General features: G+C 30.7%; 1 protein-coding gene across 1 annotated transcript; it reads right to left on the bottom strand.

Moving 5' to 3' along the window:
• Positions 1-455: 455 nt before the first annotated feature.
• Positions 456-5,501, bottom strand: LOC113401910 (uncharacterized). Its single transcript, XM_026641987.2, has 2 exons — positions 5,348-5,501; positions 456-2,004 (listed from the first exon to the last, which is right to left on the bottom strand). The coding sequence occupies exons 1-2, from the start codon at positions 5,357-5,359 to the stop codon at positions 829-831; spliced, it is 1,188 nt and encodes a 395-aa protein (XP_026497772.1). The 5' UTR covers positions 5,360-5,501; the 3' UTR covers positions 456-828.
• Between the last annotated feature and the right edge of the window lie 6,652 nt (positions 5,502-12,153).

The following is a 12,153-nucleotide window of genomic DNA, read 5'->3' as shown; positions in this document are numbered from 1 at the left end:
TGTTAACCGCGGATTCGTTTAGAAGTTGACCGTTAGGTGTTAAGCAATAAAAAGCCTTACGTCCTTCCTTGGAGTTCAAATTTACTTCATACCAAATTTAATGAAATTCGATTCATTGATTTGGTCGCGAAAGAACAACAGACAGACAAAGTTACTTTCGCATTTATAATCTTAGTATTTTTTTTGTGTAAGTCGATAATTTACCATGATTTTTGACAAGACTTTAATATATTCATCCAGTTTTACAAAGCAAACAAAAAGGAGAGAGGTACTTTCAAATGCCCTACTTTAATATTTCGTTCATGGTCATTGTTTATATTATTGCACTATTTGACCATATCTTGTGAAAGTACTCCTATGATACTATTACGTACATATAACCGAAAGAGATTACAATTATATATGTTAATAATATAAAATGTATATTTTATTATGATTGTAAATAAAATATCGAATATTTATAACACATTTATTTATATCAGCCTCAACATAAGTTTCTTGCAAAAGGCAATCTTTCACAAATATATATAACAAGCACATTATACGAAAAGAAAAACAAGTAACAACAGATGAATCATTAGATATCGTATACTCATTGTTAGAGCATCGCACACTCAGGAGCAATGCTATGCGACAGCAATTTGAAAACATGGAAATAGCAGGCAAAACAATTTCAATCACATCACAAACAATCTCGTTGTTACCAGCTCAGTGTTACTAAGCCAGTACAATTTAAAATTTTATAGTTACACTACGAATACTAAATGATCACAATTCGAACTTAGCCTATAAGGTACTGGTGTGAAACCTATACGCTAGGTTTGTAAATTAGTGCCAACCATGGTGATGCTCCTCTTCTTTCTTGAGGTAAATGGGAACGTGAACCTTTACGGGGTATGGAACCTCTTTGACTAATGGTACTTGGACTTCTTTGTAGACGGGGTAAGGCTTGTCAATGGGTACTTTAACTTCATAAGGCACCTTCTTCTCGACAGTGTATGGGATCTTTTTGTACACGTCATAAGGCTTGGGGATTGGCACTTTCACTGGGACTGGGTAAGGTTTCTCAACTTCGACCTTGTAGGGCTTGTCGACTGGGACCTTGACTTCGTAAGGCACTGGCTTGTGTACTGTCACTGGGTAAGGCTTCTCGACCGTCACGGGGTAGGGCTTGGGCACGTATACGTGGTAAGGCTTGTCGACTGGTACTTTGACTTCATAGGGCACCTTCTTGACAACTTCGTAGGGCTGGGGTACTTTCACTTCATATTTGACTGGGTAAGGCACCTTCTTTTCAACAGTGTAGGGTTGAGGTACGGGGACCTTGACTTCATAAGGCACTTTCTTTTCTACGGTGTAAGGAGTGGGTACCTTGATCTTAACTTCGTAAGGCTTGTCGACATGAACCTTAACTTCATAAGGCACTTTCTTCTCTACAACGTAGGGCTCGGGAACATGAACTGGGTATTTCACGTATTCCTTGACAGTGACTGGGACCTTCTTTTCAACAGTGTAGGGCTGAGGATAAGGCACTTTCACCTCATAGGGAACTTTCTTTTCGACAGTGTAGGGAACATGCTTCTCAACGGTGTATGGGACGGGGACTTTCTTGATCACTTCGATGGTTTTGACGTGGTGATGACCATGATCGTTAGAAATGGGCTTCCAAGAGTCGCCAGAGTATCCACCGAATTCGGAACCACCATTACCGTAGCTTTCATAGCTTTGTCCAGAGCTCTGGCCTCCATGACCACCTTGACCAAAGCTCTGCTGGTGGCCACCGAAGTCTCCGCCAAAGCTGTGACCAGCGTCACCTCCAAAACTGTGACCACCGTCACCGCCGCCGTATCCGTGACCGCCATTGCCCAATTCGTAGCTACCACCGTAGGATCCGGTGTCGTAAATTCCTCGTTTATCTTGTTTCTTCTCTTCGGCTGCCGCCTTCTGTGTGCCTTTCTCCTCGCTGGCAAAGGCCACCACGGCCAATGAGGCTACTAACACAACCTGTGAATCAAAAGCTTGTATTACTTAAGACCTTGAAATAATCCTTAATAAAAAACAATATATTGTAAGAATAAGATTTAAATAATACGAAATGCTTCGACTGGTTCGAATGTAAATAAAACTCCTTAAAGCGAATGGTCTAGTTTATCTACGGATACGAACTTTCTAATAGCCATTACAATTGCAAATACGTCCAAATCTGCTTAACGTACATTGAATAAATCTTTAAACCAAAATAAATTCCGTAAATGTATATCCTCTATTCACTCTTTGTAGGAAATCGGTACAGACATCAATCAATTTCTTTTAGCTTTACATTCTTGTAAGGTTTAGATCGTTTACACCCAACAATGGGTGGAAACAATTACGTACATTTCGTACGTATCGTGGTGATTATTTTTGCAGTGCAATTACTTATTTGAATATCATTTTTTATAGAATTAAATTCCTTGCAATTCAAGTCGATTAAATCGAGCCGCTTATAAATAGACCTAATATATATTAGAAACTGTTTTTCCTATAACTAATTTTAAAATCATAAAACAAAAGCATAACGCAAAAAGGTTTTATATGATATATTAAAGAATCATAATTTTAAGAAAACAAAAGGATTATCTGTTTTTATCTCATATCAAACGCCATTAAGAAATTGTATGAAATTACGCAAGGTATTAATTACATATTTGTTAATGATATTACAAAATATGAGCCTGTGGTAACTGCGGGCTCGGTGAATGTTATCTTGAATTAAAGAATTGGTTCGTCTTATTAGCGTATTTTAATTGCATAATAGGTATGTATGTTAATATTGTATGCAATTTAATTTAATCGATTTTTAATTTTTCATAAATATCATTAATCAAGATTAAAAGTAGTTTTTTTTAAATAAAATAAATATATATTATTATTATATTTCGGCGTTTCTTGTCACTTATAAATAAACAGTACAAATTTATTACAAAAAACGACACTGCAACAACAATAAACAATCATTTCCATGTATATGAAAAAAGTATGCAATTTCACGCTTAGTTATAACAATAAAAAGTTAAACATTCAACTCGTTACGGTGAATTGATTTAAAAATATAAATAAAAGGTTCAATTAGTTGATCTATCTATCAATTTGTACCTAAACCTAATATAATATGTTCGTTCATAATTTGAATATCATTCACAATCTAACGTAACATTTGTTTTCGAGAGAACTTACGCGTTACGATTACGAATTTACTTTCCACGTTTCATCTCATTCGTTATAATTCACACGCATGATCTGCAAAACAATAAGGTTAATGCCATTTCACACTATACTACTATAATTTTAAGGCCGTGTTTTCACTTTATGTTTTTATAACTCATCTGCCCACGATTGTACTTAAAAAATAATTGTTTCTTAAGAGTGCTGATGTAATATATATTTTATGAGTTTATATAGTATTTTGACTTTATGTTAAAACAGTAATTTGTAGTAAAATTATGAAATATTCAAGCGCTACCTACTATCCTTATATATACATATACTCTGCCTTAGAAAAAAATTTGAAAAATCTGATTAATTTTCATACAAATAGGCCGATTAATGTTTAAAAACATTTTAGTATTAGTAAAACTCGAATGTAATTACTTTCTACAGATTATATAAAATAAACAATTGCTTAATGTATTTGTTTAATGATATATTATCTTATATAGACATCTTAAATCCAGTCGTTAAATTGCAACACTGACCACAGCTCTAATGAAAGTAGACCAACGTGAGTAATATGGCTAATAAAATGGCATAAAGTACCTCTATAAAACTTCTATTATAGCATTATTACTAATATCTTATTATTAGAATAATTTATCTTTCGAATTATAAAAAAAAATCGTTTTTTGCGCCTGTTCTCGCGTTAATTGTTCAATAATTGACATATATATATTTTTGTATTGTATGTTTCGAACTATTCAAGTATAAACAAGACTGCAGTTTATTAACATTAAGAAATCACATACTATCACAAAACGAGTTTACCAATACTATCGCACGTTACATTGGCATTACGGACAACGACCTTGTGTAACCGGATTAAAAAAAAAACTGGATAGAAAAGCTGTCAATGTCTAGACATCCCGACAAACCTGGAAATTTTATCTTAGCTTAAACAAGCGATTTCAGTATCTATTTAAAAACTTTTTAATCTTCTAAAATATATGTTTTATAATTCCCACGCAGATAAAAAATAAAGACAAAGTATCGCAAATAAAACCACGCATTGTGTTCAATGTATACATAGCCTTATCTCTATATATTTCGGAAGTAAAACACGGAAAAACTCTCCAATGTAGCTCTCTCTAGTAGACGTAATAATTTGTCTCCAATACCATATTAACAACTGATCTTTATTCAATTACCGATTTAGAATTTATAGCTGAACTCTCGTGGAATTTATAAATAAAAATCCATTTTTTGACATTAAATAACAAAAAAATTATGAGATGTAAGGCATTAAAGTTCATTAGTCTAAGTTACTACCATTTTTATGTTTACGTTTATAAACGTATAATAAATTAAGATAATTTGATTATAATCAAAACTATCACATGCAATTTTTTTCCTTCGTTATACTTTTGGAACAATATCAAAACTCGATTTTATAACAAAAACTCTTAATAATCAGGAGCAACATTTTTTTATGGATTATAAAAATTCAGACAAATATTGATATGTTCACTATGTTAATAGACTTCCTTCCTAATTATTTTAATTAACTGCAATTTCATTACATAACCGCAGAAATAATTAATTCATAATGTTCAATAATTATATGCTATTACGATGAGCAGTGATTCGTTAATTTTGCGATGAAGAAAAAATTAATTTGCAGACAATGATGAATGAATGATATGAAATATACGTGATAAAAAAATATATAATTTTAAAAAATAACTAAATCTCGAAAATATTTTTATTTTTTTTTGGCTTAGAACAAAAGTATAATAAAGGCAAAAATGTAATTGCCTTTACCACAGCTATTATTTACCACGCATGGTAGAAAGTGAAATGAAAATTGCGGAGTAAAGTAAAATTGGATAAACGTTAATTATTATAAAAGCCGCATAATTATTGAAATCTGTGTTGCGTAATGCATGATTCGATTACTTATTAGTATAACAATAGAAATAATATATTATTAATATTATCAAATTATTCGTTCCCTAATATTTTATGTTGACTATTTTATTTAAAAAATTTTTGAATTTATAACTTTAAAAATGTTACGTATTTAAATTAATAAATAAAAATTCGAAAATTAATAACAAATAATTCGAACACATCACTGAACACTTCACAAACTCACCGTGAACTTCATGTTGATGTCTTCGTGCCGATTGCCGAAGACTGGTTGTCTGTGCTGATCGAAGTCGACGCCAGGCTTTATACTGTCCCTCCCACTAAGAAGGGTGAACGCTTAACGCTTGGCCTGTGTGTGATGGTTTTGTTTGTTGCGTTTTAACTGGAGCAATCTTGAACATCTGAACAACAATCTTAGTTAAAGAGGAAAGCCTACAGGAAGAACATAGTTAGATTTTGATTTTTGACAAAACTCCTTACTTCCGACACAATTCTTTTTTTTTATTTATATTAATTAAATTTGATCTTTCGAAATTTTTTCCTCTTTCAGTATTTCGAATAACAACAATTTAAACTTAAAAAATGTAAACTTTCTTATATTTTTGCATATACAGTACTTTCATATTAACATTTTTTGGACTATACTTTGTTCATAATAATCATTTTCCGGGATCTGAGCTCCTTTAATTACGTAGTATTTTGGTAATTCTTTCTTTATTGCACAGATTGGCAAAGGAAATAGGTCAGAGAGTCAACAATTTAAAAAATCTTGCCAGTATGTTTAGTTAAGACTAATTTATTAAGTAATATTTAGATAAGATTATTTAGTTTAATTTCTTTTTTTTTTTAGTATAATTTAGAAAACAACAATATAAGATTATCTATGTTATAAATCAAATCTACATTACATATTTATTAAATATATTACGCAAGATTGTATTTGTGATATAATTTTAAGTATAAAGTTTCTATTGATATGCAATTTTAACATTTCATCTATAGCTAATCTTCTTGATAGTTAAGAAAGAATATTTGTATGTTTGTCCTCAATCCACTCCTAAATTTTTTATCAGATTATAATGAAAGTTTGATAAAGTGTTCTGCGTACCAACAAAGCCACTTCAATTGAGCCGAGACAAACCCAGGGGTTAGAACGCGTGCATCTTAACACATGATTTCATATCCAAATCCAGGCAAGCACCACTGGATTTGCTTGTGCTAAGATTTATTATAAACACAAATTAGTGTTTATAATAAATCTTATGCTCGGCGGTGAAGGAAAACATCGTGAGGAAATTTGCAATATCAATGAAATTCTGCAAAATATGTACCCAAACCTCGAGGACGATGAGGCCTGAGCCCAACAGAGGAACATTTACAGGCGATTTATAGGCATTTTTTTTATATTACGATAAATATAAAAAATAAACGTTTTGTTAGGCCCGTGCTCTATTCGTGCGATTCCGAATCAGGTAGCTTGTCGATGATATTAAAAAAAAATCTCAATATTAAGCTGATAGCATTCTTGCCACCATTACATACTGCCTTATTCGATTATTATTATTATTAATAAACGAATAATGACCGTATGTAATAAAAGCAGTTATTGATCTTTATATATATAATTTAGTCTTTAGTCTTTAATGTAAATAGTTGTTATATGATCAATTATATAGGTAGTTGCTACATAACATTTTATGTATTAGCCTGTATGCTAGCTTTAATATTCGATCTTAAACTTACCTAAGTTACATTACCAATAAAGTTAGGGCAAAAAAAAATATAAATTAATAGCTACGATGTAACCTTTAAACTAATATCCGATAACAATAATAATAATTAAAAATTAAATGAAAATACAACGATCTTATCATGCTTAGATGTTGACAGTATCCCTGTATCACGTAGCGGTAAGGTTGTTTTGGCTGTGTCGTTCCTCAAGGTCAGGTCGTGTAAAGCCCGTAGGCTTTGCTTTAAAAAAGGGACTATGTTTGCCAAAAAATATAATTCAAGCTCCACTGGTAGTTATGTTGTTTTTACTTTAAATCGATATATTTGTACATGGAATAGTCTTTGGCGTTTTTAAACGCATATTATACGAATTCACCAACAATAACTAATAATGAACCGAGTAGGCCTAGTAGTTAGAACACGTAACCAAAGATTGCAAGTTCAAATCCGGGCAATTACTTTTTTCATGTGCATAATTTGTGACAATAATTCTTCTCGTACTCAATGGTGAAGGAAAACATTGTGAGGACATATGTCTATTTCCATAGAAGAAAACAGTCAAAACAGCGTGGTGGAATATACTCTTAATCTCCTTTTCAAAAGGACAAAGACGCCTCAACCCAGAAGGACATCTACAGGCTGTTCTACTTGTAATAACAGAGTAGAAGAAGAGGAGACTCCTGCATAGGTTAACTCACATGCTGAATATTTTTATATATAGCCTATTCCATTTTGGTATCAGAACTTTGGAAATAAAATTTAAGCTAATGACAAACATTGGAAAATTATTTTAATCTCTCACTCTTCCAAAAAATACGACGTTTTTAGTTTATTTTTATATATTACATATTAGCAAATCGCATGAAATATGTAATTCTAAAGTTCATTTATTATTTATAATTCAACAACAATTATGATTATTACCTAGATTTGTGTTACATCAATATGAACTTTTTTCCTATGATATCATAAGGGCGTAAACATACTCGCAACTTATTACGCATCATAGCAACCTTTCGAATTAGTTCTGCTGTTTAATTTAATACAAATATTTTATCTCAGAATATGGCTCTCATTCAAAGAATCAGCCATTAAATTCAAATAAAATGAACCGTTGAGTGTTGATTGTTATTATAAAGGCAATTGGCGTCTATTCAACTATTTCTCATAAAGGCTGAATTAAAATAATGAATACATAGACATAGTCTCTGTTCTTTATTTATTGTGTCCTTTCGCGCATATTTTACATTTGGTCCTCCGTCCAAAAGTGCTCGAATAAGATCGCTACTTAACCGATAAGGCCCACTAATAATAGGTTATATTGCAATTTCCTACATTCTAATAATAATTTATCTGTGACATTTTTTAAAATTGCAATCTCGCGGATGAGCGCAAATTATTACCATTGATGTAGTATTATGAATAGTTTAGTCGTAAAGAAAACCACTTTATGAAAAATATAGATGTTTTTTTTTCTTTGGGAATTTGTACAAAACGTCAAATTGTGATACCATATAGATTCTTGTAAATTTCTATTAAAAGTTATAAGTCACATCCAGTACTCGACTTGATATGATCAATAACAATTTTATAATATTCCCAAAAAAGTAAAAAAATAAAAAATATATATAAAATGCAGTGACGAGATCAAACATTCTAGTCACATCAATGAGAAAAAAGATAAAAAATTAAATATCAAGGATGATCCAATGTAATTTACATTCATAATTCATATCTAGAAACTTTCATAGTTGACTTGACCTTTCATCAAACACAAGCGTTCGCGTTTTATTTTACTTGACATGTAAATAAAAACAAAAAAAACTTTTTTACATAGACACATGAGATATTTTTTTAAATTATTCATACCAAAAATAAAATAGATAGAGACAAAAATAACTAAAGAGAAATAAGTATGAAAGGCAAACTTATCCTTTAAAAAGATTTAGCGCAAGAAATAGACATTAATATAAGAAACACTCGTATACTCATACAAATCTACCATACTAAATCTATATTATAATGCACTGTGAAAATCAAATGTATACTTTTTCTCTATGCCAATTAACTCTTAAATAACTACGTTATATTTATTGAAACAAGGAAATAATTATTAAATACTAATAAACTAAAATTAAAGTATTAGATATATAATCCGAAACAAAGCATTTTGTATAGCTTAAAATTATTTTCCTTAAAGCAGATAAAAGCTATACTTCTAATAAACATGCAGCGGACACATATTTTCAGAATATTTTGTCTTCTTTGTTCGAATATCAAATTGTTTATGATAGAAAGAGCGAAATAAGTGACTTATTACTCACTACCACGTTTATTAGTAACTGCTATATTATAACAATAGGTCAGTTATTGGAGACAGAAGCAATTAAATACCAATAGATATATATAAACATAACAACTTGGATCGATATTCCCATATATCAAACGTAATAATTTCATCGTTATAATATTATGTAGATACCTATAAAATGTAACTTCCATTAAAATATAAAGCGCTTATATGTATATATAAAGAAACTTTTTGGAAGAACCTTTTTAATCGCTTTAAAAGAACATATTTGATTTTTATTGATTTTTGAGGAAAATACTCAGAATAATAAATGTATCTTAATAAAACATAAAAAAAAACAGACAACAATATTAGTAATTATATTAGTAGAGACTAGCGTGAATTCTTTATTGTTAAATATTTGTTTTGTAATATTTAAATTTATAGATAGTTGCTACATTTTTAAAGTTGACGTTCAACGTCGAGTTACCGATTGTAAATAATTAACTATAATTATTATTTAGCATTCGTTATCTTTGTTTAAGCATTTAAAGTAAAAAATATCGATAAATAAATAAAAGTCCTTAAAATAAAAATTGGAATTAAAGCAAAAATCCCGTCGTATAATACGGGCTTCTGTAAGTGCAATAATAATAAAAAAAAAAAACAGTATAAGTCATTCGATCAATTTTGACACTTGTTAGAACCTTGAAACGTATTGGGACACTTAATATCGAGTAACAAGTCTCAAATATCTTTTGAAATATGTAATCGTGATTGTCGAGTGTGAAGGTACGAGTGTTATTTTTGTTTATGTAACTTTAAGAAGCGTACATTTAATTTGATCTGGTTTAGAGTTTGATAGACTACTCAAAGAGGTTCAAATTATATCAATCTAGGTTAATCGGTTTTTCTATGACTCCTTGATGCCCTGATATTAGTTTTGTTATTACTGATCTTGTTTATAATTAAAAACGAGTGCATGTAATATAAAAACAAATTCAATCTGGCTGTATTACATAAATCAGTTTAAAATTAGATTATAGTACAATGAGTAAGCATAAGTGCCTTGTTGCTTAAAGCAATCATTTCCAAATGAACTTAGATGAGAGGTTCTAAACAAAACAGGAGGATGTGTTATAAAATTGCTACATTAACTATATATACTTAGAGTATAGGGTATAGTATACACACTAGAAAGACGGTCTCTTGACCCATTTTGAAGTTTATCGTTCGATAATTTCGAAACGATTAGTTTTGGTGCTACGTCCTCCCGTGACTATTAATGAAATAGTTTATATTTCAATGTACTGTTGATGATATTGTTATATTATCATCCTGAATTAAATAAACATAACATTTACCTGCAAAGACGGCGCCGGGTCATTTGACCCAAGCGGCATTTATTAAGATAAACAGTATCCATTTGAAGGTAGGTCGTAATATTTACATTATTCTTTTATAGCTGTGGATGTTACATGTGAAACTAATTGTATAGAATCATACCAACGTACTACTTACGTTACTTTCGTGGAGCAAACAGTGTTATTTAATTATTTTACAATGTCTAGGCTGAGCGACCATCAAATATTATTATCGTTACAATCATTGCCTGAGGATCAGTCAGACGGTGAGGGTGAAAATGTGGAAACTAAATGCGATTCAGAAGAAGAGATAATTCCATCCGAAACGAGTTCTTCAAGCAGTGACGACTCAAATGACAACATGCCACTAGGTAATTATTATCTTTTTTCTTTACTTATTCGATAAGAATATTTGCATCTATCGATTACTAGAATTACCAACGTAGATGATTTGATATATTATACAATTATATTTAAATATTTTTCGTTGTCTTTTCAGCTACTGTACAACGTCAACGATCATTTAGGGGAAGAGGACGAAGGAGGCAAGTACGTGGGATTCGCGAAATGCAAGCAACGGATAATGCGTATGATAACAGTATGGTGTCGTCAGGAGTTTTTTTATAATATACCTTGTTGTTGTAATAGACCTTGCTGTTATAAATGCATTAATTTTATATCAAGAAGTGACAAACAACAAAGTCCGTAGAAGAGATTTTATACTCCAGGTAGCTTTAGAACTCAGCAATATGTCGGAGAACTCTTCTACCATTGGTTCAATACAACCAGAAATACCGAGGCAGTCAGCCGTAGCTACTAGAAAAAGACGCCACTGTTCTATTTGTAATTTTAAGAATAAACCCAATCAAATGTGTGTTATTTGAAAAAAACAATGCAATCAAAAATATATTTTTGTCAAAATTGTAAATAAATTAATATAAAAGTTCTAGTTATTAAAAACTATATTATTACGCATCAAATTAATGTTTGAATGATAATCCCGCCTTTTCTAAAGATCACAAACATATTTGCAATCAAATGCTCATTACACATATTAAATACATTGTTATTATGACGTGGGGTCATTTTGATCCCTAGCCGTCTTTCTTGGTAAGAGTATTTTGCCGTCTTTCTAGTGTTAACACTCGATCGTCTGCTGGTTATACTTTAGCGTCACACTTAATGTATTATAGCGCCGTTTAGAGCACATAACGTCCTGTATTCAAAAAATAATAATGTTGGGTATCAAATGAAAGATCTTAATCTTTTCAATAATATATTTAGTACCAACTCTTGCTTGCTAAGTTGCTTGAATTCGATAATTTTGTATAACATATAAAATCACGTCACAAAGTTTAGTTTAGGCCATAAACGTGACGGACAGACTCTATATATATTTTATTACTATCATAATAACTTAGTGTAACTAATAACAGGGAAATATAGGTGTAAATGAGTTACTTGTTGAGTTACCTCTTCTAATAAACATTATGAAGCATAATATGTTACATACATCCCTAATGAGTTTGTAACCACGGAGAAACTAAGTCTATATATCACGTACCTTTAATTACATACCATCAAAATTGTTTCAATATAAAATGTCTGTATTGTCATATAAGCAGGCGGAATGATAAATGGATCACG

The sequence above is a fragment of the Vanessa tameamea genome, chromosome 23, assembly GCF_037043105.1.
Source record: "Vanessa tameamea isolate UH-Manoa-2023 chromosome 23, ilVanTame1 primary haplotype, whole genome shotgun sequence".
Taxonomy (NCBI): Eukaryota; Metazoa; Arthropoda; class Insecta; order Lepidoptera; family Nymphalidae; genus Vanessa; species Vanessa tameamea.
This window is presented reverse-complemented; position numbering and strand designations above follow the sequence as displayed.